General features: G+C 39.2%; 1 protein-coding gene across 2 annotated transcripts in view; it reads right to left on the bottom strand.

Annotated features, from left to right (window-relative positions):
- Window positions 1-27,581, bottom strand: part of GRM1 (glutamate metabotropic receptor 1) — a 433,167-nt gene that overhangs the window by 66,054 nt on the left and 339,532 nt on the right. For both annotated transcript variants that reach the window (XM_055433699.2, XM_088840946.1), the window contains exon 4: window positions 188-434. In XM_055433699.2, coding sequence (XP_055289674.2) covers window positions 188-434 — 247 coding nt within the window. The remainder of the gene's footprint in view (window positions 1-187; window positions 435-27,581) is intronic.

Here is a 27,581-nt window from a genome sequence, read left to right as displayed (position 1 = left end):
ATTGCCTTGGAGTGTGCTTTATAATGCCATTTCCATCTAACATTAGCCCCATTTTTTAGCTATCTAGTTGTATCTACCTTCATGACACCCAGAAAACATGTGACCAAAAGGAGCCAGAGTGTCCATCTGTCTGGCTTAGAGAGGATCACAGGGTTATTTGGATCCATTACGGAAAGGTCTGCTTTACCTTCCAGGAGCATCCCCTTTCTCATCAAACCACACCTCCTCTCCAGACACACCGATGAACGTGGACTTGATGAGGAATTCCAGGAGTTTGCTGCCATCAATAGGCTTCATGGCATCGCAGAGGCCCACGTGGCCGGGGCAGAGGGCCTGATGCATGTTCTGTAGCCCGTGAGCCATGGCGTAGATGGCATTGATGACAAACCCCATCTTACTGTCCTGGACATAGTTCTCTTCTAAGCTTTCATTGCCTGTAACATAAAAACAGATTACTTCCAAGGCTACAGTCATGAAGTCTAAACCTGCATGTTTAATTCTCAAATGCTTTTCAGGGCTCTCAGAAGGGAAAGCCAAACATACCCGTCTAAGCTTTGTATTTGTGACTAGCTCTAGATAGATAGTATATTCTATCTTCAAATAGTTTATTCAGTTTTATTTTCTGAATTCAATAATGGCTTTATAACATATAAAACAAACACCATAGAGGTAAAAATAAAGAACATTCGCATTTTGCAAGGAAATCCTTAAGGAGCAATGAAAATAACTCTTATTTCCTCTGGGTTCACGGAGATTTATATTAAAAGTCTCCCTATATCACAGTCCTGGAAAAGTGTTTTTTTATATCTTTTGTGACAATCCACAATCTGTCATAAGTCAGTTTGTGCATTATCTAAACCTCAATATTTTCTTTTGATGATTCCACTAATTTTATCATCTCTAAGATCACAAAAACCAAGAGTGAAATGAACTGGTTAGTATGAATTTCTTCTTATATGTGATTTGCTATACAGAAATATTTGAATAAGATTTGCTAATTATCAGAAACTCAGGTGAAATGCTTCTTGATGGAAGAGTCACACTACACCTTTAATCTAAACATTTAGTTTTATCTCTGAATTTCAAAAACTCTGCCATTATTCCCACCAATGTCACAGATGACAGCTTAAGTAGGTCATTAGACCCTAAAGTGCCTGGGCTGGATAATAGCAGAATATTTTAGGACCTTAGAGAATGTTTAGAAGAAATGGTAAAGAGTTTTGACTTTGATGTTGAGCTTGAGATTAAATAAGACATTTATAAAGAGTTCTAAGCTAATCTATTTAGGTACACTTGAAAATGTAAAAAATATACATTTGCATCTATCCTGTGAGTGAGATTTGAAATACCCAGGCCAGGTTGAAGGGGGGAAAAATTCAATTTTAACTCATCTTCCAGTACTGCTTAATAGGAAATTGTTAAGAGTGTGATTTTCTAAAGTAGTTTTCCTAATTGAAAGAAATAGGAGCAAGAGAGGCAGAAAGGGCATTTTAGAATTTAACTGTGCAGAGTAAGTTTAGAAGTTATATAAAGCAAAAAAGAAACATCCTCCCTGCAAAAACTAAGAAGCCATTGAAATAAGGTGATTTATGTCACCCAGAACCCCTGGATCTTAAATGTTAGTTTGTTTTCTGTCTATATTATATCAGGATATAAAAGAGATAAATTAATGCCATATGTCCGATAAGTTTTAAATGAGCCTTTAAAGACTGTTCGAAACCTCCGAGTGTTAGAGTTAAAGCTGTTAGAATTAGAGAAATTACCAGCAGTTAAAGAACAAGAAAAAAATAGACAAAAATTGGATGACAAAATAACCTTCAATGTAGCAGTTATTTAAAGAGTTCTAGCAACTATTAAAGGAAAATTCTACTAAAATCATCCACTTGAAGTGGCTGCTATTAAAGTCAGCCCTGGGAGCAAACTATAAGAAAATATGTGCTCTTTACCAATTGGAAAGTTTTCTACTGAGGACAAACCTTATGACCACTGAGTTTGCTATCTTGTTTTTGTTTTGATAACTATTATTAAGACGTATATAATGCACCTTTAATAATAATTATCAGATCAAAACAACCTGTATTTATTTACTAATGTTATGAGTAAGGTGAGTGAAGTCACTCAGTCGTGTCCAACTCTTTGAGACCCCAGGGACTGTAGCCCACCAGGCTCCTCTGTCCATGGAATTTTCCTGGCAAGAGCACTGGAGTGGGTTGTCATTTCCTTCTCCAGGGGATCATCCTGATCCAGGGATTGAACCCAGGTCTCCTGTATTGGCAGGCAGGTTCTTTACCACTAGCTCCACTCCAATTAAGATGAAGAAGCCCATCCTGTCAGTATTTATCACACAGAGAACCAGGAGGCTGAGCACATGTCTTCAGGGAATATTTGTTATGCAAACCCTTTTCCAAATAAGTGCAACCAGCTTGTGTGACTGTGTAAATCTGAAGTGACACATGTACTTCCCTACCACCAATCCACTAGGTCTGCACTTGAAGGGGATGTGCCTGCTGTCAGTAAGAAGTCTCTTTCCAGATTCTACCCCAGCTCAGAATGAACCAGCATTTGGAACGGTTTGGCACTGAGTTAGAAAAATCACATGGCCTTTACGGGACCATTTTCTTTGCCGTATCAATGGTCCCAGATGATGCTGCAAGAATTCATCAACAGACAAACAGAATATGTGACAGGTTTTCCTGTTGTCCAAAGATCCTATATTTTCATGACCAGTGAATACAGAATCCAAACTAATAATATTGTCACTTAGTGGGAAGGTGAAAACACTCTGATTCCCGGGAGTTTAGTGCCTTTTTAATAACACTAGCCTCAGAGTTATTAGTGAGAAGGGGATTTTATGATTCATTTTCTGTGGTGCGTTAACTGTTACAGGCCACTAGGGTATCATTAAACCATTACGTTTTCTAATATACTAAATGGAATCAAATAATCATGGTTGACTGTGTTTATTTACCTTGAAAAGAATACCTGCCTAACTACTTCACAGTGGAATGTGAAAATAGCTACCTTGATTCGAAATAGTAATCTTGTTCTTATTGCAAGAACACAACAAGGGCTATGAATTGCTGCCTGAGTGCGGCAGCACACAGCCTCCACGGGAGAAGAAACAGACTGTGTACCCCCGAAAACAGGAAATGCACAGTGGTGGGGCAAAGGCTTGGCTATTCTATCTGCTGCCTCATTTAGGATGGCTATCCAGCAGAGTGGATAGCAGGAAGGGCTCTGGGTTAGGCACTTAAACACCTGGAATCTAGTGAAATGGAGCAGGACCCTGTGAGGCTGTCCCAGGTAGAGATCCTTTCTGTGTCCCCAGTTTCTTGTTTTGGGCTTCCCTGGTGGCTCAGATGGTAAAGAATCCGCTTGCAATGCCGGAGACCTGGGTATGATCCCTGGGTTGAGAAGATCCCCTGGAGGAGGGCATGGTAACCCACTCCAGTATTCTTGCCTGGAGAATTCCTATCAACAGAGGAGCCTGGTGGACTACAGTCCATGGGGTCACAAAGAGTCAGACAGGACTGAGTGACCAAGCACGATTTCTTGTTTGTAGGAAATGGGCTTCATTCGGCCTCCTTGACCGTCCCTGAGTTCCAAAGTGCAGATTCCAACAGTCGCTTATGGGAAAGAGAGGGAATGCAGAAACAAAGACGGAGCAGTCAAGAAACAATAGTACAGCCAGGGGGCTGTACTGATTCCTCCTTAAAGGATGAACGTAACAATATCTTCTAGTTCTTGTGTAGGAAGCAAGGCCTTCACCCAGGTGGAGGACAGTAACAGCAGGAGCCCTGGAAATTGTCCTGTTACCACTCCTGATCAATCAGAGAAAGTCATGCACCTTTCAGTCCCCACCCCAAACCTTCTCCCTGTTATAAAACTTCTCCCTGAAGAGCCATTAGGGAGTTCTGTTTCTGAGCATGAGCCACTCATGCTCCTTGCTTGGTCCTGAAATAAATCTCTGCTCCAAACTCTGACACTTCAGTCTGTTTGGCCTCCCTGTGTGTTGAGTACATAAACTTGTGTTCAGTAATATTAGAGGTATTTCTGCCGTAACATATCAACAATACATGTCCAACAAACCCTGGAACTTGGACAAGGGTCTGGATCTCTTGGAGTCCAGTTTCTTAGAATGCTAGAGTCTCCGTTTCCTGACCTAAAAATACCATAAGTGTATTCAGATTATCTTCCTGAAGATGTCTTCTCCCCTCTAAAGTGTCTATGTTTTGCTTCTCCAGTTCTACCTTTATTGGTACTTAGCAAAGTCCTTTACATATGTTATCATTTTTCAGTCCTTAAAACTTTATGAGTTTTGGTCTTTTATCACCGTTTTACCATTGAGAAGGTTAAAGCACAGATAAGTGAAGTCTCCATTAGGGAGAAATGCCTTTCTTTCTTTTTACTTAATGCTCCTTTGTGAAGAGACTCTTACTGAGCACCACCTCAGGCCTCTTGTCTTGACTGATGGGAAGGGAGGGATGACTCATCTTTTTGCAGTACTGGGAAAAAGAAATGCATGCTCAGCTCAACCTCTTTTTCTCTCATCTGGAGGCTGACACTTGACAGTTGTCAGTGGTTGTGGTTGATTCTCCAGCCTTTGGTAAATGTGGGCTGTAGCTGTCCAGTTGAGCCAGTAGACTGTGTGTGTGTGCTGGTCTCTCAGTTGTGTCCGATTCTTTGTGAACCCATGGACTGTTGCCTGCCAGGCTCCTCTGTCCATGGGATTCTCCAGACCAGAATACTGAAGTGGATTGCCATTCCCTTCTCCAGAGGATCTTCCCAACCCAGGGATTGAACTCTGGTCTCCTGCATTGCAGGCAAATTCTTTACTGTGCGAGCTACTGCCTTGTGCCAGTAGAATAGACTGGTTAATCTATCTAGTATTGCACATATCTTATCAGTGTCCTTAATCCAGTTTAGATTTTTTTGTTTTTCAATTTTTTTGTTGACTTTTAGAAACTTTTTCAACAAGGTATAACTCACATATGGTGCAGAAATTTTTACTATACAGATTAATAAATGTTTACATATGGAGTTGGTGATGGACAGGGAAGCCTGGCATGCTGCAGTCCATGGGGTCGAAAAGAGTCAGACACAACTGAGTGACTGAAATGAACTGAACTGACATGTGGACATACCCATGTACCTGCTCCCCAGATCATGTTATAGAGCATTTCTAGATGCTTCCGTTTACTTACAGCTTCCTTAATTTATCCCAGCAGTGTTTTATGATTTTTCAGTATGCAGGCATTTGATTTTTATGGCACTCCTACAGTTGGTTGGATGGCACCACTGACTCAGTCAACATGAGTTTGAGCAAACTCCAGAAGATACTGAAAGACAAGGAAGCCTAGTATGCTGCAGTCCATGGGATTGCAAAGAGTCAGGCATGACTTAGCGACTCAACAACAAGTACAATTGGTGTCCTTGAAAAACATTTTAATTATCTGTTGCCTGTATAGAGAAATACTATTGATATTAATTTTTGTATTTTGCTCTTATATTCTGCAATGTCACCAAATGTACAAATTCATTCTAAATTTTTTAATAAAAATTTTTGAGTTATCTATATATGCAATCACTTTATTAATAAAGCATATTTTATCTCCATCTGTTTCACTCTTGGGTCTATTCCTTAGTTAGATTCAGATTTGAGAAGGAAGCTCATTGACTGGGTCACTGAAATCCCAGGGGTTCTGCATTCAAGGTCACAGAGCTACCAAGGACAGAGGCAATGGTCTTGAGTGCTGGGTCTGGTCCCTGCCAAGTGGCACTGTGCACACAAGAACAGCCCTATGCAACTGATGGAGCAGTTCTAGAACCAGATGAGACATCAGTTAGCAAAAAACATTAGTTTGACTTTAGTTTGTCTGGGTCTTTAGTAATACTGTCCCAGTGTTAATGTCCAAAATGGAAAAACTAAAAATAATTTAAAAGAATGCTAAACTCCAATGAAGTACTTTTGTTGATGCCCGTTCTTTCCATTGAATTAGTACAATATTCCCACTATGCATGTAGGTCTATGTGTGCTGCTTTTCCAAATAGCATTACATTCCAAATAAAAAGAAGCAAAACAAACATTCCTTTTTCTCATCATAACAAGGAAGTGTTTGGAGAAATATTAGTAAACATAACTATCCCTGGAGAAAATATTCTTCTGATTTCTTGGCCTTTTATCTCTCTGCTGCCTCTTTTTACTGGAGAGCACTAAATATTCAATACATACTTTGATACAATCTCTATTCAGATTGAAACACAAAGAATTGTAATTATTTTATATTGCTAACATATCAAGCAAAAAAAGTGAAATTGATGTTATTTTAAATGAACTGAGTATCAGATTAATTGAAGGAAAATTAATCAGGTCATTTTTAAAATAATGACCTCAAAGGATGAAAATGCCCTCAATTTTTCTTGAAGGCCTGGGCTGTTAAATTTTCCTTATGCTTTTCCAGGAAGAATTTGTGGTAAGCCAACAGTCCAGCCTTTTTCATGCTCAAGTTTTAAAACTTCAAATATTTTGTTTCCTCTGACTCTATTTTCCTCTTTCTCTAAACATTTTCTCTGTTCCCATAACAGAAAAATATGACCCTTCCATTATTTTCTTTTCAATTTACTAAAATGTAAATTAATTTCTATGTCGGATTGAAAAAAAAGAAAATAGGGATCATTTACTTGAGTGTGTGTTTTTATCACTGTTATTAGCTGAATTTCTATTACTTAAACCCAACTGATCTTAACATATGTGAACAATATAGACATATTTAAAAATACATCATCACAATCTATTGTTAAGAGAAAAATCTCCCGGTTACATGGCACATAAACAGCAGGCTCCTTGTAAATTGCTGGTAACGAATAGTAAGCCTTCATGTCCCTGAAAATACAATTGCATTTTAGCTAACTCATATTTCACAAGATTATAGTGTTATGTGAAAAACAAATGAGGACAATCCCTGGTGTGTTAAAGTGATGCTGAGGATTAGTCAGTAACATTCAGTTGAACTGTGGGGCTCTTTGTTTCTCTACAGAGAGAAAATAAGGGTAGCCCATTGTGTGCCTTTGCCTTTGTCGATCTGGCACAAAACCATGTCATGGAGTTATAAACCATTCCCTCTGGAGTACCTAATCTTTGCAGGTCTGCAATATGCATTTGGCAGGTAATCACAGAGATGGAGTATGTTACTGACAGCTGGCTGCTTTAGCCAATGTGGGAAGTTGGGGTATTGTTAAAATTCATCAGGGGCTAACCCCCTTCTCAGCAACCTGCTGGGTCAGAATCCTTGGCAAGCCTATTCATCTTGGCTTCTTCCAAATTCTAAGGAGGCATAATATGCTCAAAGCTTCACTTTACTTTTTTATGGATGATAGAAACATGCTTTCCTTTACAAATATAAGGGAGTTCCATGATTTAAGGCTATTCGAGCTCTTGTCAACGGTTTGTCCTTTTGTAGTATCCCGAGTTTCACACTGCAGTGTTTAGATTGAGCTAATAAGTCAGAGTGCATTTTGCAGAAATATAAGAACTATTTGTGAAAGTTCTACTTAACTCTACCATTTTAGAGTCTAATAGCATCTTCTGGTAACCAATATAAGGTCTTGTTTATTACAAAAACAAAACCTTAAAAGTTACATGGTGTTAGCATTGTAAATCCACTTTTATAATTGACTTCTGGTTAATACAGTACAACTTTATGACTTGACAAAATGCTGTACATAGAAAGTCTACATATTAAGGATATACTTCAGCCTCTTTCCTGGAATTCACATGCTGAGTGATAAAATGGAAGCTTGGAATAGAAACCTTCCTTGTTCTGCATAGGCTCTGGGGTTTAAATATTGGCCATAAGGTTTATTACATGCCCCTATCACCCATGAATGGGATATACTCTGGATTTCCATGTGAGGTTCATTTCTGCACGGCACTATTAGTTGATATTTTACACTGACATTTTATCTAGATTTAACGATCCTTTTAGACCACAAGGCTATCTGTTCCCAAGTTGGTTGGGATTTCTGGAATGATATATTGCCTTTTATGTGATATCTCCCAACAGCATCTCTAGAAAGAACCAAACTCAGAATTCCTAAGGGCTTAATAAGAACTCATGGCTGGTGAGACTTCAAGCAGTATCAGTCACAGAATTAAAAGAGAAGCTCCTAAGATTGGTGTTGTCAAGGGTCTATGGCTAAAGCACATACAGGATTCAGACTTCATGCAAATCTGCTTTGATGCGCCAATCACTCTGCTCAGCTTGTGAAAGGCATACAGACATAAGAATACAGACATAAGAATGACAAATATAGATTCTGTAAGAGGGACACCCTGAGGGTAATGGGCTGATCCAAATCTATTAAAATTATATTCAGGAGTAAAATATAAGCACTATATTCTAGTTGGTAAAGTTGTTTATCCTAGGGTATGGGCTAACAGTTCTGAAATAGCTGTACACACATACCAAGGTTGAGAAAATAAATGAAGAAATGGATGACAGAAGACAGAATCCAAGTTTATTACACCCGGAGTGGGGAAGGTTACTGATAAGCAAAAGGAAAAAGCTAGAATAAATCATGTGTTACTGGAATCAAGGTAAAGGTATCAGTATGAATTTAAATTTAGCTTAGTACATGTACTGATGGGTCAATATAGAAATAACCATGCTTATGCTTACTTGCGGATTGGTATACACGTACTTCCCAGCTCTGTCCTTGGACGCATCAATGTCCCAATCTTAACAAGCATATCCAGTGCCCAGATTTTGGATTCTAACACCACTCTCTCATAAAGAGGATTAGGATGTTTTTGGGTAAATAAACAATTGTAGGGCTGGGGCAGGAAGTATACAAGATGAGCCTGAAATATCATGCAGTGACAGAAAATAAGGAAGTACTTAAGAAATAAAGCAATAGGGATATGTCAGAGTCAATTGAAAGAACTCTCAATGGCCAAAGCTGAGACAATTTGAGCAAGAAAATCAATAAAATAGTGTTGAATTATAAACCAAAGTATAAAATATAAATATTCTTGAGTCCAAACTGATATAAATAAAGGATTAAATTAAAAAATATATGAGGAAGAGGCAAATCTCCTATATATAATTCCAAACAATTTATGTAGCTACTCTGCCATCAAGAAGCTGGAACATAATTCCGACTCCTTAAGTGTGGGGTACTCTTAGCAATTGGCTTTCAAAGAGTACAGTACAGAAAAAAAAAGGATATAGAAACTAAAAACCTAGTATATGCTGCCTTTGCCAGGTGATCAATGTTAATATGGTCAGTGATAAATTGATGGGGTGGAAGGACTGATGCTAAAGCTGAAACTGAAATACTTTGGCCACCTCACACGACGAGTTGACTCACTGGAAAAGACTCTGATGCTGGGAAAGTTTGGGGGTGGGAGGAGACGGGGACAACAGGGAATGAGATGGCTGGATGGCATCACCGACTCTGTGGACATGAGTTTGAGGGAACTCCAGGAGTTGGTGATGGACAGGGAGGCCTGGCGTGCTGTGATTCATGGAGTCGCAAAGAGTCGGACACGACTGAGCGACTGAACTGAACTGAACTGAACTCTTGATACATCGTATTGAGAAAGACACTTCACCTGTGTGGTCTTCCTCCCAAAACTCATAATCTCAGTCTGACTATGAGAAATACATTAGGCAAACTCTACAAAATATCTGAGAACTGTCAAGAACTGTCAAGATCATCAAGAGCAAGGGAATTTTGACAATTATCACAGTTGAGAGAAGCCAAAGAGATACAAAAAATAAAAAATATCCTGGATGGAATCCTGGAATGGAGAAAGGAAAACTGATGAAATACAAAAAAATATGGAGTTTAGTTAATATTAATGCACCAATGTTGACTTTTTAATTGTGGCAAATGTCTCATAGCAGCATGAGATGCTAACTATGAGGGAAACTGAGTGTAGAGTATTCAAGAACTCCTTGATATATCTTTTTTTTTTTTTTGATTGTGCTGGGTCTTCATTGTGGCACATGGGCAAGAACTCTCTGATATATCTTTGCAGCTTTTATTTAAAACTGTTCTATCAGTAAAATACAAACTAATTAAAAAAAATACAAGAATTAGCATCCAACCCAAACTAGTATCAGATAATAAGAGGTAACATGATTGAATGCTTGCTATGCGATGAGAACTTGATCAGGAGCTTTACATATATTATCTATTCACCTCAAAATGACACAAACTGGATGATATTACTATGCCCAAGTTACTAATGGAAAATCCAAGGACTAGTCCAAGAACACACAGCTGAACAGTGTGTGACAACTAGCCTGACACCCAGCTGACTCTGGAGCGCTCACTCTTAGGTACTACATTGCTCTGCATCTTGCCTAATTGTAATCCAGAGTATATTCCACTCATTAGGCTCATGAAGAGATGTGGTATTTGATGATATACTACTAAATATTCATGTGTGCAGAATGACATTCGCCCTCGATTGTAGATTATATATAATCTGTAAAGAGAACATCCACATATTCCATCACATGGTGACAGTGTCCTAATTTATTTCACATGGATGATGTTGATATAGAGGCAGAATGTTTTTACATGACTTTTCCCTATAGATGCTTCATTCAATACTCCACAGAGAAGGCTAAATCCAACAGATAAAAATCTTTTGGAAGGACACCTGCCACTAAGAGTCAACATTCTAGATTCTCTGACCCTAGATGCTTCATTCAATACTACACAGAGAAGGCTAAGTCCAACAGATAAAAATCTTTTGGAAGGAAACCTGTAATAAAGAGTCAATATTCTAGATTCTCTGAGCCTCAGACTCACCTAACCACAGAAGCTATTAACAGGTTCCCCAAGGTTTTATCTGACTTTCCACACTGCTGCGGGGGCAATCCTTCTGGGCATGATTGCTGTCCATGCACTTAAAAAGTTGAAAGTGCACTTTCTTCTAGTGGGAAATACCCACAGAAAGTTAACTGAAGAATCTAATTAAACAAGAGTCCCTTAAGGCAAGCATACAGTCTTGCTTGGTGATATCAGTTTGGAAGACACAACATAAGAACCAACTTTGAGAAGGCCCCAAAGTATCAATCACAAGGAACTCTCTCAAGCAGCACCCATGCTCTGCGCATGTAGTTAATGTATACTGGGGTCAAGTCTTTGCAAACTGACTTTGCTCAAGCTTATCAAAACACACTCATCAGAAATGGACTAGGGAAACATGGAATTTAACATCTCTGACACCGTATTTCTGTTGACTACTGGACTTTTTAGTCCTGGGTGTTCATTGGAGGGACTGATGCTAAAGCTGAAACTGCAATACTTTGGCCACCTCATGCGACAAGTTGACTCACTAGAAAAGACTCTGATGCTGGGAAAGGTTGGGGCAGGAGGAGAAGGGGACGACAGAGAATGAGATGGCTGGATGGCATCACTAACTCTATGGACATGAGTTTGAGTGAACTCCGGGAGTTGGTGATGGACAGGGAGGCCTGGAATGCTGTGATTCATGGGGTCGCAGAGAGTCGGACACGACTGAGCGACTGAACTGAACTGAACTGAACTGAGGATGTCAACTGTTAGAGTCCACTTGGATGGTGCCTCAGTCATGGAATTCAAGTCCTATTGAAATAACTGAACAACACATTAAGATGTTTCCCTGGTGGTTTCAAGTTATTCTTAGATAGGGATATGAAACAAACACAAATGTGGTCAAGATTATTCTTTTCCTACCCTTATACCTTGTTCATATTTGTAATCAGATTGAACTTTTTCTAGTGTAACAAAGATAATTACCTTTAATTAGGACTTGGAATTTAGACAAAATAGGTGTGTCTTCTCACCTTTCAATGTATCTATTTGATTCTTAAAAACATAAACAAGTAGCCAACTCTAGAAAGAAAAAAGAGTGCAGAGAACTTGACAACCACTAAGATTCAAACTTACATAGCAGAAATGGACAGAATGAGCCAAAACCAAGGCTAGATAGAAGAAAGGAACAATAGATACCCGTAACTAAACACAAAGATATAAGAAGCCTAGGCTCCTAAACTACATTTATGCCAAAGCCTGTGTTATTTGAGGGCATTTCTGGTGCGAGGTGTAAAATTCAATGAGAGAAGAACTGTTTTTTGCCGTGTATATGTGTATGCATACGTGTGTGTGTGAATGTGTGTATATGTTTGTACATACTTTGGGTTACAACAGCTGTATCTGTGCATTCAAAGCACTGATCTATTTTGAGATCTGATATTTTGCAGCATTCTTCAAATGAACTTAGCATAAATAAAGGAAGCCTCCTGCTTCACAGAGGGCATCCTGAGTTGTCACAACACTGAGTGAGGTTGGAGCTGTGGCATGGGGACTCCTTCACTCATTGCTCACACTGCTAGGAACAAAAAGGCAGCATCAGAGGTGAATCCTACCCTAAACTAGAGATCAGAAGACCAATGCAGAGATTAGTTTGCTGAGAAATGAGCACTGGAGCCAGGGCATATACATTCACTCTGTCTGTGCTCAGGAATATTTGGAAAGAAAAAAACAAGAAAGAAACTGGCCAGGATGACACTGTCACACTGATCAAATATAACAGCTTCTTAAAGTGATGAGGTCAACAGGAAAACCATTAAAAGCATCTTCTCCACGAACATTTGGCATTGGCTTTTCAGTCGTGCCCACAGAACTATAAGGGCAGCCATGATTTCTCTGCCTTCACACCTCTGAACCAGAATCACCAGATACACTTACAACTGCTCACATAGATGGGAGCCACATAAAAATTCAGTGGTGGATTTTTTTTCTAGGGAAAAAAGCATGTTTTATGTACCAACAGATATTATGGTTTATTGGTGAGTTGCTATTTGCCTGGCCTCCTGAATGCAGTGGAGACACAAGCTTTAGAAACCCAGATCAGCTTGTGATGCAAAGAGAAAGGATGGCTGAGGGCCATTTCGCTGCAAGAAATCATTCCTTCTGTTGTGTGTTCAGCTGCTCAGCTGTGTTTGACTCTGTGACCCTTAGGGCTACAGCCCACGAGGCTCCTCTGTCTATGGGGTTTTTCAGATACGAATACTGGAGAGGGTTGTTTTTTCTCCTCCAGAACACATTCCCTCCTTCTACTGAAAACTGCAAAATCATCATCATCTCATCAGAAAACTCCACCTGCAATGAGAGCATACTTTGCTCTTTCTCATGCAGTAATAAAAGGTATTTAGACAACTGTCATCTACATAATCTCAATTGTTCTCAGAGTGAATGACTGACAGCTCAGGAATAGGATCATGATCTAACTGAGGCTTAATTATTATTAATGGAGACTAGCATACATTTAAGAACACTCAAAAGGAAACCTGATAGGATGACTATAAGTTATTACTTGAGATTATGAACACAAACTAATATAAATGAAGTGTCTATTTAACATATTAGTCAAGTTAGAAGCTCTAAATGTCTGTAACAATAAAATAAGAAGCTGTGTTTAAATGGAACAAGTATGAAGGAAGTAAGTTCAGGCAATTATTTCAGTCTAAATCAATGATAAAATTCTTCAAATATCTTAAAAGATAGAACCAAAATCATGCCATATCTAAGTTTGGGAACCGAGTACTGTTGGAAGAGAGCTGTTTAAGTTTCATAGCTATTTGGTTCTCTGATGGGACGAAGAGGAATGAAGAAGTCAGTACCTGGAATAATAGAGACTTCAAAGAGCTTTTAGAATAAAATTACAATGAGAAATGCCAGCTCATTCACTTAGGCTATTTAACAAAATAAGAATTGAATGCTGCTGTGATGACATTCTCATTTGGAAAATCATTCATCTAGCCATGCATGGCGCACATTCCATGTCAACCTCTGTGTGTATATTTTGAAGAGTCAAACTGTGTGAGTCCTCCAAGACAGAGATTGAGGAAAGAAATCAATCACTGTGGAATTACAGGGAAGCTTCATGCAGGAGGATGGACATAAGGTTGCTTCTAAACAAAGGTAAGATACAGAGTAAAGAAAAGAGAAAGACAGAGAAGGGGCTTCCTGTGTAGCAGAAACTGGAAAATCTTTAAAGCCAGGAGCTCAAGACGAGGAGGAGTAAGATTGATTCTTGTTGAGTCCAGAGATGTAATAGATACTCTTAGTGCCCTGCTCGGATCACCTTTACCAGCCAGAATACAGATGTCACAGCTGCTGCAATGTGACTGATGACTACCTATAGCTGCTTTTTATGAAGAATTGCTCTCAGACAACCTGGAGATGCCTCATCAAGAAGAGCACCCACCTCCCCTGGCAATACTCCTTATAAGAACTCAGTCAATGGCTGACTGACTCTGAAGTTCAAAAAGCTGGCCTCCTTGCTAATTCTGTGGACAGTCTGTATTCCAGAACACCCAGGTGGGATCAGACTCCAGCTCAGACATTGCCAACTTAATTCCCAGCCCCATCCCGATCCCTTTCCTCTTCTCTTGCGAGCATACCTCAATATATTATTAGCAAAGCATTCTTTGCATCTGGCTCTGCTTCTCAAGAACCCAACCTAACATAGGCCAAACAGGCGTAAAATACTAGAATATAGCTAATAGACTTGAGACTCTAAAACTCTTCCCAGCTTTTCCACTCCACATCAGGATTGATTGTGAGACACTTCTCTCAGTTATTATCAGCATTGGACTTTTTTTAAGGTATCTGCTGAAAGGAAGGTTCTGGGCTCCAGGCTATACCCATTAAAAAAGAATCACCATTACTGAGGCTGGGCTTCCCTGATAGCTCAGTTGGTAAAGAATCCTCCTGCAATGCAGGAGACCCTGGGTCAATTCCCAGGTTGGGGAGATCACTAGAGGCTACCTACTCCAGTATTCTTGGGCCTCTCTTGTGGCTCAGCTGGTGAAGAATCCAGTCGCAATGCAGGAGACCTGGGTTTAATCCCTGGTTGGAAAGATCCCCTGGAGAAGGGATAGGCTACCCACTCCAGTATTCTGGCCTGGAGAATTCCATGGACTGTATAGTCCATGGGGGTGCAAAGAGTCGGACACGACTGAGTGACTTTCAGTTCATCAGTTCAATCAGTTACTGAGACCAGAGCACTCTGGGAGAGTCTCATGCACTTTAAGGATTAAGAATGATGCAGTAGGACTTGGAGCAGGATGTTATTGATGGAAATCACACTTGTGGGCAAATGAAGAGGAGAGGGATGTGGGAGTTGGGACTAAGACTGAAAGAGGGGCTTCCCAGGTGGTCCAGGGATTAAGAATCTGCCTTGCAATGCAGGAGACATCAGTTCGATCCCTGACCCAGGAGGATCCTTCATGCCATGGGACAACTGGGCCCATGAGCCACAACTTACTGAGCCCGCACTCTGGAGCCCATGAATCACAGTTATTGAGCCCATGTTCTGCAACTGCTGAAGCCTGTGCACCTAGAGCCCAAGCTCTGCAACAAGAGAAGCTCAACTACTGAGCCCACATACTACACCTACTAAAGTCAGCGCCTGGAGCCTGTGCTCTGCAACAAGGGTGGCCACTGCAATGAGAAGCCCAGGCACTGCAACTGGAGAGTGGCCCTTGCTCGCTGCAACTAAGAAAGCCTGCACACAACAACGAAGACCCAGCGGAGCCAAAAATAATAAATGAATTTTTTAAAAAGGCTGAAAGATTTAATGAAGAATTACAGCAGTGTATTGCAAATGACGCATCTTAGTAGTAAAAACAACTTCCCCAAATAGGGATTCAGAACTGGAAAATATGTAACAGAGAATTATGTGTCTTTTGTTCATTGGTGCCAGTTCTTTGACCCTTAGGACTCTTCCTTATAAAATGGGAATAATGAAGCCTCCACTTAACAACTTATATGCCTATAATGGAGACAGACTGAAACAATGTTCTAGTTGCTTTAAACCAGTTGGAAGAAAGGGTGTTACATAAATACAAATTCTAACAACCGTTAATACCTTCTTGGCTGAGTTTCAAAACCACAGTCAAGATTTAAAGCCTTACAATATTCATGAAGCTGTAATGAAGTTCAAGAGGCTTCAGATTTAATCTGCAAGATGTCAGTCAATGAAAGAGATTTCTTATTCAATTTCTAAATTATTCCTAACTGAAGGCAGATAGCACCTATAAGAATTCTGCAATTGGAGACTTATATTTGCTTTAAGAGACTGCATAATAGACAATTTTTTTCATTAAATTTTGGCTGAATTCCAAAGGGAAAAAGATTTTAAAATGAAATTATTTACACAGGAACTCACTCAAGGATGAGGTCTAGTCCTGTGTCACTGGGACCATGGAACAGTCTTGGCCTGAGAGAAAATAAGTTTGTCAAGACAAAGGCCTCAAGCTTATGGTGATTTATTAGTGACACAAAAAACATCATGGCACACTAATAGCATGTGAAGATGCAGATAATGATCCATCAGGTGCCTTCCACCCTATATAACCACTTTATTATAGCACACCTGCTTTCCCTGGGACTTTTCCATACCTGGCAGACGTAAGTAGACAGGAAGTACATATGGAGATAGAATGGCAGATTTGCATTCTGGTCTTGGCCTGTTCATATGAAATGATACAAATATAAGTCATTAACACATTTTGGCCCTGGCTTGGCCATATGTTTTCAGAAGGATAATGAGGTCAAATGTACATGTATTTGTATTGTGAGAAAATTTACATGGTATTTGTGTTGTATGGCTATGCACAACACAGTAAACCTTTCTGGGTCAAGGTTCTTCATCTTGTAAAATAAGAAAGGATGATCTGGGTAAATGTCTACATTTCCAATCTGGATTCGAATTATGTGCAGATCTCCACCCTAAAGTTAATCCACTGGCTGAGAATGAAGCCATCCCATTATCCATGATTGACAGTTGCATTCTGGGGACTAGCATGGGAGACTGAGGCATCTCATTCTTTCTGGTTACTGTTTTTCAATTTCTTATTTCCTAAACCTTACACTGGGGCTAATAATTAAGGTAAGTTGTACGTAAGTTTCACTTTGGGGCTTCCCAGGTGGCGCTAGTGGTAAAGACTCTACCTGCCAACACAAGAGATATAAGAGATACGAATCCAATTCCTGGGTTAAGATGATCCCCTGGAGAAGGAAATAGCAACCCATTCCAGTATTCTTGCCTGGAGAATCCCGTGGACAGAGGAGCCCGGTAGCCTACTGTCCATGGGGTCACACAGAGTCAGACACGACTGAAATGACTGAGCACATACATGTTCCACATCCCTGCCACTGTTTACTTCCTGGTAGAAATTCTCATTAGTAGTGAAGTGGCTGAAGGACAAGTAAACAAGTAAGGCAAAGGGAGGAAGAAGAGAAGATCAGACTGAAAATCGAGGACTTTATAATCACAGTATGTGGCTGGATATTTTCCCATTGCATCTTTCTAGAATTGAAGGAACTAAATATGGTTGGGGGGAGAGAATATCAGAGATTTTCTTGCTTGAGCTGGGCAAAAAAATATGATACATATTAAAATACGGATGTGAGAATCAGCAGCTCAGGATTTCAGATTTTGTCTGTAAGGTCTTGAAGTATTCATTGTTTGCACTCATGTATAGAGATTAATTTCTTCTTGGGATCAGCATGTCCTGAGTGACAGGTACAGTCTCATATCAGGTAGTCAGAATCTTTCCCACCCTCTGAATCCTTTCAAATGATTCCAGTTGATTCAGCATCTATGCCTGCCCACATTACCAACAAGATATAATAAAATCCACATGAAATTTCTTCCCTGATCATTGTCCTGAAGAACCAAAACAGAAATAGGGCAAAAGACAACACTCACTTTACGAGATAATCCAAAAGAAAATTGAGGTACATCAGTGTTGTTCAAATGCCAGCAGCTGCTCCCCAGAGAGGTCATATTTCATGCATGTTACAGCATATTAAAAAGCAGAGACATCACTTTGCTGACAAAGGTCCATCTAGTCAAAGCTGTGGTTTTTCCAGTAGTCACGTGCTGATATAAGAGTTGGACCACAAAGAAGGCTGAGTGCTGAAGAACTGATACTTTCAAACTGTGGTACTGAAGAAGACTTCTGAGAGTCCCTTGGACAGTAAGGAGATAAAACCAGTCAATCGTAAAAGAAATCAACCCTAAATATTCATTGGAAGGACTAATGCTGAAGCTGAAGCTTCAATACTTTGGCCAACCGATGTAAAGTGTTGGCACACTGGAAAAGACCCTGACACTGGGAAAGACTGAGGGCAGGAGGAGAAGGGGGTGACAGAGGATGAGATGATTGGATGGCATCACCAACTCAATGGCCATGAGTTTGAGCAAACTGAAGAAGATAGTGAAGGACGGGGAAGCCTGGTGTGCTACAGTCCATGGGGTCACAGGGTCAGATACAACTGAGCGACTGAACAACAAGGTAAGGTTGCCAAGATAATTTAACTAAAATTTTACAAGTGTCTTTTGTGAAGATGCTATGCTTTAATAATGAATAAAGAGTGATAGCTTTTAACTTGTGTTCTAGGCAGAAGGCCGCTCTACAGATGTCCACATGTCTGGAACCTGTGAATGTTCTGTTGCATGGCAAAGGTACATTGTAATTATGGTTGAGGAACTTAAAAATAAGGGAATTATTCTAGATGATCCAGATAGATCCGATCTAAACCACTTAAGTCTTGGATATAGAGAACTTTGGCTAGATGGAACAAAAAGTGTGTCAGGAAACAAATGGGAGGATTTGAATCATGAGAGGAATTTGCTCCTTGCTGGAGCAGTCATATGGGAAGCAGGAAAAAGTGAGAAACTTATAGGAGCAAGTGTTGGCTGACAGGCAGCAAAGAAACAAGGCCAAACTTCAAAGAACAGATTTCAGTCAACAACCTAAATGAGCTTGGGAAGGAGTCATCTCCAGAGCCCCGTGAGACACCACACATGACTCAGCTGAGCCAGTTATGCCAAGACTTGTGACCTACACACTGTGAAATAATAACTGGGTGTTATCCTAAGCTGTTGTGATCATTTGTTGAGGCAGTAGTAGAAAATGAAAGAGCTTCCCTGATTTGGCTCAGATTGTAAAGAATCTGCCTACAATGCAGGAAACCAGGTTCGATCCCTGGGTCAGCAAGATCTTCTGGGGAAGGGAATGGCTACCCACTCCAGTAGAGTGGGTATTCCATGGACAGAGGAGCCTGAGAGACTATAGTCCCATGGGGTCACCAAGAACTGGACATGACTGAGTGACTAACACTCCCATTTTCAGAAAACAAATATCACTCTCACTGACGGACATACATAGTGTTTTAGTATCCAGCCAACTACATAAGGAAATTTATAAGGACCCTCAAGGAGAAGATACCTAGCTTTTATATTTCATGAAATCTACCACCTTATTGGTGGTGGTCTAAGGGTACATCTCTTTGAATATTTAAGAAATAAAGAAATGCTTTTTATTCTGAAATGATAACCAGACTGTATTCAGTCTCCATTCTAGTTCTATGATTTTTTTCCAAGTTATTGAATACATGAAACCCCATCTTTTCCCTATCAACCAGTTGATTTTAAGGCTGTTTTTCATAGGCAGTTGTCGGCGAGACTGTATTTTTTATTGTCACAAAAGCTTCAAGTCATCTTTAAAAATAAACATGTTTGAGGTGAGAAAGCTTTCCTTTAAAAGAAAATGGGGGAAAAAACTGACATCTATCTGTACACTGCATACTTTCCTTCAAACCTTCTGAAGAGGGTATTAAGACTCTCATCCTAGAGTTGAAGAAACTAAGGTGGCTCCTTTTCTACTACCCTATAACTGGTGAGAAACACATGATATAGAAATTCATTTTGTCAGTTTTCTAAGCATGGAGTCTTAAAAGGACTTTTCCGGGTAATCATTAATTATATCTCTTGCTTATGACAAACTTCTGAATTTACTAATAGGATTTGAAATTATATATACACACACACAACAGTGAACTAGATTCTGTACTTTGGTTTGTGCAATACCTTTTCCCATTGTTTCCTGTTCATTATTCATTTTTCCCTAGCTTAAAAAAAAGTATATAAACACAATATGTTTGATTCTACAGAGATCGATTCTTCAACTCCTAGTGCCTTCTCTCCGGGCTGGGGCAAACCCTTATGGCCCTGGCTGTAGTGGAGTGAGTTCTAAGTTAAGGTGAACATATTCTGTCGTAATTCCAGGACAGCTGATGGAACATTCCTGATAGTTCCCTGAAACCCATTCCTACCGGTGCTTAAATTCTGCCATGGTGGTGCCACCATCAATTTCTCTGCTGAGAGGTGTGGCTTCAGGGCCGTCCATACCATCTCTTCCTGCAGGAATCTAAACTTCACAGCACATTGTTTATAGCATGGGCTTTTCTGTCCCTGTATCAGTTTCCGTATCTCATAATTTAGTACTTCATTATTTTAGCTGGTCGTGCTGTGGTATATACTTAGGTCATGTTAGTTAATTGAATCATGTGAACATGTCCATCACCTCAGTCAGACAATAAATTTCTGTGAGCACAGGTATCATTTTACTAAGCTTGTGCACCCCATTACATGCTCACACAGCATTTGGGACATAATAGTGTAGGATAAGCATCTGGTAGATTTACTGATATGTAACTTAGATTTAATCGAACAGTTGCTGGATGTTGCCCTTGTTACAGAGTATATGTATTACACCCTTTTTGTTTTTGTCTAAACATCAAGGGCTTTTAAAAAGCAGCATTGTAAAATAAAAGTAATTGGTAGAGTGGGGATAACGTCAGGCTGACAGTGCAGTGTTTAGATGTGGGTTTCTCTGATGGCTCAGACAGTAAAGAATCTGCCTGAAGTACAGGAGATGTGCATTGGGAAGACATCCTGGAGAAAGGAATGGCGATCCACTCCAGGATTCTTGCCTGGAGAATTCCATGAACAGAGGAACCTAGTGGGCTACAGTCCACTGAGTTGCAAAGAGTCGGACACGACTGAGAAATGAACACTTTCAAGAAAAGGAAACAAGGATAAGAAGAAGAAAAACATTTTTTAAATCTAAGATAAAATAGAAAATTTAAATATTGGATCAACAATATCACTATAATATGTAGAAATTGGTTATGTATAAATTAAAGCTTATAACATAAAAAGATAAGTGAAAATAAATTTGATAAGGTAATGGGAATGTAGAAAAACAGATTTCCCATAGATTTCTGTTGTTACTTTAACATTAGCAGTAGTAGTGTAGCATTAGTTGCTCAGTTGTCTGACTCTTTGTGACCCCATGGACTGTAGCCCACCAGGCTCTTCTGTCCATGCAATTCTCCAGGCAAGAATACCGGAGTAGGAAGCCATTCTCTTCTCCAGGGGATCTTTCAGAACCAGGGATCGAACCTGGGTCTCCTGTATTGCAGGCAGATTCTTTACTGTCCAAGCTACAGGGAAACCCCTATTTTAACATTATCTTCCTAGTAAAAGCTTTTTGAAAGTACATGAATTCCAATGGAGATAGTACAAATATCAGTACTATACAAATCCAGTGCCAGGAGTTGGGGGTGGGGAGAAGGAGGAGTGACTGGGAGGAGAGCAGTGGATTTTTAGGGTAATGAAAATACTCTGAATGACACTATAATGGTGGCTATAGGTCATTACACATTTGCCCAAACATGGAAAGAACAGAAAAATTTAAAAAGTGTGATAGATAAATATCACATGTCATGTTTAGGTAAGTAAAATGGTTTTCAATGTGTTATATTTATGTATAAACATAAAGAGTTAATATCATCAAGGCAATATTACAATTTAAATATTTGTGTAAGAGCATCACATCATTTATTTCACTTAATAATATTTGCACTTTAACATTGGTATATAATTCCCATGTTACAGATGAGGGAACTGAGGCCTCAAAATATTTTTTAAATTTTTTTTGCAAAGTCAAGCATATCAAGGAATAAAGCTAGAAATCAAATAGTGATCTCCTAACCCACATCTAGGCTAGAGCAGGACTTTGTGTATATGTGTGTGTGTGATACTTTTTTAAAAATTTTTAAAAATTAATTTATTTTAATGGAGGCTAATTACTTTACAGTATTGTAGCCATACATTCACTTGAATCAGCCTTGGGTGTACACGTGTCCCCCATCCTGAACCCCCCTCCCAATCCCATCACTCAGGGTTATCCCAGTGCACCAGCCCTGAGCATGCATTGAGCCTGGACTGGTGATCTATTTCACATACAGTAATATATATGTTTCAATGCTATTCTCTCAAATCATCCCACCCTTGCCTTCTCCCACAGAGTCCAAAACTCTGTTCTTTACATCTATGTCTCTTTTGCTGTCTTGCATAGAAAGTCATCATTACCGTCTTTCTAAATTAAGAGCTTGAAGACAGTAGGTCACACTTTTGTTTTAGTTGCAGCAGTTCTTCAATTAGCAATACTGTTCACAGAGAAATTTTAAACTAGAGAACAATATAAATAATTGCAATTACAGAAAATCTCACTTGGTTTCTGGCACATTATAAATTCCATAGGGATGGTACTTTCAAACTTCTGGCAACTTTGCACATAGACATGATGTGGCCAAAGAAAATATGATTCATTTTTATGAGCAGACACCCCTGGCCAAGATGAGCACACACAGTTTGAAGTAGGAAGAGATGAAGCAGATGGCCATCCCACAAGCTGTGGGGTACCTAGAATACCTGCCTGTCAAATTCACCCTTCATGGTTCTACCAGCCTCAACAACCTTTAGTCTTCCTTGCGAGGTGCCACCACAGAGTACCTGTGTTTAATGTCTTTTGTTTGCCTTTCATCAGAGAAGTTTGTAAAAGGTGGAGTAAGAAGGGGTCAAGAGAGTCCAACCTGAAACCACCAATATGACATCACTGAGTTATCTGGTTGTCCCTGGAAGCCTTGGGAAGAGCCCTAAGGGAGCAGCTCTTTAAGGGAAATGCTTAATCCTCCAATGAGCTTGAGTAGCTCACTTCAACGACCCCATTGCCTTCCCTCCTCACACTTGAAATGCATGCAGCCATCATGAACTTCAGTTCAGGTCAGTCGCTCAGTGTGTCCGACTCTTTGCGACCCCATGAATCACAGCACGCCAGGCCTCCCTGTCCATCACCAACTCCCAGAGTTCACTCAAACTCATGTCCATCGAGTCGGTGATGCCATCCAGCCATCTCATTCTCTGTCGTCCCCGTCTCCTCCCACCCCCAATCCTTCCTAGCATTGGCCTCCCTTAAAGATGTTATAGGGATTAGCCCTCATAAGCCATTTTTTATTCTCCATAGAAATGATATTAAAGTACTCGTTTGGAACATTACAAAGTGGTCTCTCAATCATGGATCCAAGACAAAGTTATCTCAGGATTCCAGACCAGGAAGAGCTTCACTTCTATGAAGGATGGTAAGCAACTTGTGTGTTTGTATCTTTTGGACACTGTGGTTCAAAGACAGAGTTGTTACCCATCTCTAGCCACGGAACATAATCTCATGACTTGTATTTTGTCTTTAAAGGCAACTTTGACTTTTTCTCTTTTTTTCTCCCTCTTTTACCCTGTCTTTAATCTATAAACTTTCCATATTGTATGTCATATTGTACCTGCCACAACCAAGAGAAGCCTAAGGAGATAACATGGCTAAATGTAATGTGATATTCATTGAATGGCACCCTGGAACAGAAAAAATAGACACTGGATAAAAATTAAGAACATTTGGATAAAATATGAACTTTAGCTAATAAAATGTGTCAATATTGGATCATTAATTATAGCAAATACAATGCACCAAAGTTAGTAACGAGGGAAACTGATCATGGGGTATATAGACTCTCTGCACTATCATCATAATTTTTCTGTAAATCCAAAACTATTCTACAAAAAAGTTTATCTAAAAAAAAAATCAAGACATATATGTCACTTTATATTATACTATAGCTAACTTTCCAGAATATTTATTTTCTATTCATTTCACTAAAAGTCATATTTGAAACTTTCATAGATTTTGCCTTAAATAATTATTAGGAAACAGATAGGTATTAATACATAAAGCACATACAGACAGGTATATAAAAACTTTTAGTTAAATAGTCTAGCCTTAAGCACAGTTTTTCACAATGTCTTTAGTCTCTAGGGGCTGTGCTGAATAACTGAAAGACTTCTACACACTTCCTACATTCCATATCCCGATTCATTTATTATTTATTATGTTTATTATTTTTCATTATATGAACCTGTAACATCTACTCACTTAGCAATTTTCAAATATACAGTAGAGTATTATCAATTATAGCTACTACACTGTACGTTGCATTCACATGACCTATTTTATAACTGGAAGTTTGTATATTTTTTATGTTTTTATTGCTATTTATTCATATCACCTATTTTTAAATGATGATATATAGGTATATCTTCAAAAATACTATTTGACTTTTGTTTGTATTTTTTATTTTCAACAAAAGCTATATAACCATAGCTCTAACTTGTTCACATCACTTCAGAGTCTAGAACTTACTGTCTTATGACTTAAATTTACCTGCAAATTGAATAAGTCATTAATGACATGACAGATTTCCTTTATTGTGCAAAGATTTTAAAATGAAAAAGTTCATGTTTATAATAAGAATTTAAAAATACAAACAATTTTAATGTCAAGAAAGGGCCTTCTAATAAAGTGCACAAAAAAGGAGTCCTAGATTTTTTTTTAATTATCAAGTCTGAGAAAATATTCAGCCTCAGTGATAATAAGAAAGCTAAAAATTAAAATAATACTAATTTTCACATTTTATTTTAGGAATTTGAAAAAGTATAATGCCTAATCACAGTGTGCCAGGGACCTGTGGAGAACATTGTGAAGAAGGTTGCAGGTGAGAATTCCTAGCCTTTTGCTGCATTACAATATCTTCTTACCCTGTGAATACAGAGACTTAGAAAACTGTTACTCAAGAGAGAAGAAAGGACTGATGCTGAAGATGAAGCTCCAATACTTTGGCCACCTGATGCGAAGAACCGACTCATTGGGAAAGATCCCGATGCTGGGAAAGAAAGAGGGCAGGAGGTGAAGGAGGCGACAGGATGAAATGGTTGGATGGCCTCAGCAACTCAATGGACATGAGTTTGAGCAAACTCCCAGAGACAGTGAAGGACAGGGAAGCCTGGCATGATGCACTACACGAGGTCGAAAAGAGTCAGACATGACTAAAGTGAACAACGAGGGAATGAAGCAGCCAGGCTGAGGCCATTTAATGCCTAGGAGTTGATGTAAATAAATTGTTTTGGAAAGGGGGAAGCATAGCTCTGAGACATTCAAAGGCCTTTGTAGTGTGTTGTAAGAATTTGTACATGCTTGTTATTTTCCCTAGAAACATCTATGTTGCTAAGAGGTAATATTGATCTCACTTCCTTGGTAGCTCAGCGGTAAAGAATCTGCCTGCCAAGGCAGGAGATGCAAGTTCAATCCCTGGGTAGGGAAGATCCCCTGGAGAAGGAAAAGGCAACCTACTCCAGTATTCTTGCCTGGAAATCCCATGGACAGAGGAACCTGGCAGGCTACAATGGGGTCTCATAAAGAGTCAGACATGACTGAAGCAACTAAACAACAACAAAAGATGAGCATAAACTCCAGTTCCAGAGCCTTTAAATAAAAGCTTCTCTAGTGGAAATAAGAAAACTCTGTACAGTAATACCTAATTATTGGAGAAGGAAATGGCAACCCACTCCAGTGTTCTTGCCTGGAGAATCCCAGGGATGGGGGAGCCTGGTGGGCTGCCGTCTATGGGGTCACACAGAGTTGGACACGACTGAAGTGACTTAGCAGCAGCAGCAGCAGTGGAAATAAGAAAACTCTGTACAGTAATACCTAATTATCACTTAATCTTACCTTAATTAGGAAAGAAAGGGATTTGCTGACAAATGCTTCTGACTGATGTCTCACTGTTTTGGTGTTCTGAATCTTTCATTCATTGTCTTAATAAAAATGACCTATAATTAATTTAGTCCCTGGTAAAGAGGAAGGGAATTTTTCTCCCTTTTCAGCAAGAATACTTCAATTTTTTGACTTTGACGCAGTAATTCTGTCAATTAAAATTTTGAGTTTAAAATTCTAAACATTTTAACCATATATTTTAGATATATGAGATTCACCCTCATGAATAAATGGCTGCAGTTTAATATTGGTTTAATAGTTATTATTAAATATTATGAAATAGTTATTCTTCCTGTTATAGGACATTAAGTTAGGGATCACTTATTATAACAGCATATCCTAGCCTATTCTGACCAAAATTGATATCTAAACTAGGAACATGATACAACAACAAAAATGACTGTGAATCATAAAATATGAGGTTTATAGAAACAGGTTGCAAATGGCAAGGAAACTATGACTAGGATCTAAAAGGATATAAATCATGAGATGAAAATTAAATCAATTTTCGTTTCCAATCTTCAAGACAAAACTGAGAAGATCTTTATGGTACAAAGGACAAATGAAAATTCAGCTTCATGACAAAGACCAAATCAAAACTCGTGCTATTATAATATAATCTCCAAAGGAATTAATTTGGCACCCACAAAGTTTTCAGATGAACACAATTGCTAAGAGAACAGATAAAGACTGGTTTTTCAATAAAAGTCGGTTAGGCTCAAGGTTTCTAAAATTAAGCCTAGAAGGTGAGGACTCTCTAAAAAAGAACTGTAGGCAAAGCTATTGGCAATGTTGTGATGGAAACTTAGTTAAAATGAAAGCTACATTCTTGGAAAAAGTTTTACTAAGGAAAACAAAAAGGTTACCAGCCTAGACTAAAATAAATTGTGACCATTGAAGATTTAAATGGTCCTTGTGCCATAACCGTTTAAGGCCAGGAAGCAGACTGATAAAGTTACTTGGCTCCCAAAGAAGACAATGCCCAATGCTGCATCAGAAGAGACCAAAAAGGATTATGGGAAAGGAGGGGTCTTACAGGGGTTGGATGCAAAGTCCATGAAGAACATGAGAGTGGGAGCTTCTCCCTGGGAGTATACCAGAGCCCATTCAGAGAACATTTCTCAAGCCAGCCACGGAAGCTTGGGATATCATCCCAGTGGAATTCTAAAATTTCTATGGGCCAATCACTGCTGTGTATCTCTAAGACTTTGTCTCTTTCAAAATGATTGCTTTTATAATTCTTTCATTGATCTCCTATTATGCAGTGGGCACAGAGGGACTTGTCTCCCTTGCACACAAGACCATGAAAGAAGAAAAGTCATGATCAGCCTGACTGAGAGAATATTATATGATCCAAATTTTGAGACTGATCATTGGATGGGTCTCATGTGTTTTCTCTGTTGGAGAGTAAATGAATGCATTTTTCAGGAAGAAATTAGATTTATCTAAATAATTTCACCCTGAAAGACAGGGTATGTAGACCTGTTGTTCACAAAGTATTTGCTGCCTTTCCCTGGGAAAGTATGATACTTCTCCACTCCCTGATGTCAGGCCAGGCTAATGTAACTTTCTTTCATCAATAAAACATTATTAGAAGCAGTGGATGTCAATTCCAGGTAGAAACTCTTAAGGGCCAGCACAGGATTGGCTGTACTCTATTCTTCGACTGTAATAATGGGCAGTATTCCAGAACGAATCTTCACTGTCAGCTTAGTTTTG

This window comes from Moschus berezovskii, chromosome 10, assembly GCF_049115385.1.
Source record: "Moschus berezovskii isolate FMDL1 chromosome 10, NW_MosBer_1.0, whole genome shotgun sequence".
NCBI lineage: Eukaryota > Metazoa > Chordata > Mammalia > Artiodactyla > Moschidae > Moschus > Moschus berezovskii.
The sequence above is the reverse complement of the archived record's forward strand: the minus strand, read 5'-3'. Positions and strand labels throughout refer to the sequence as shown.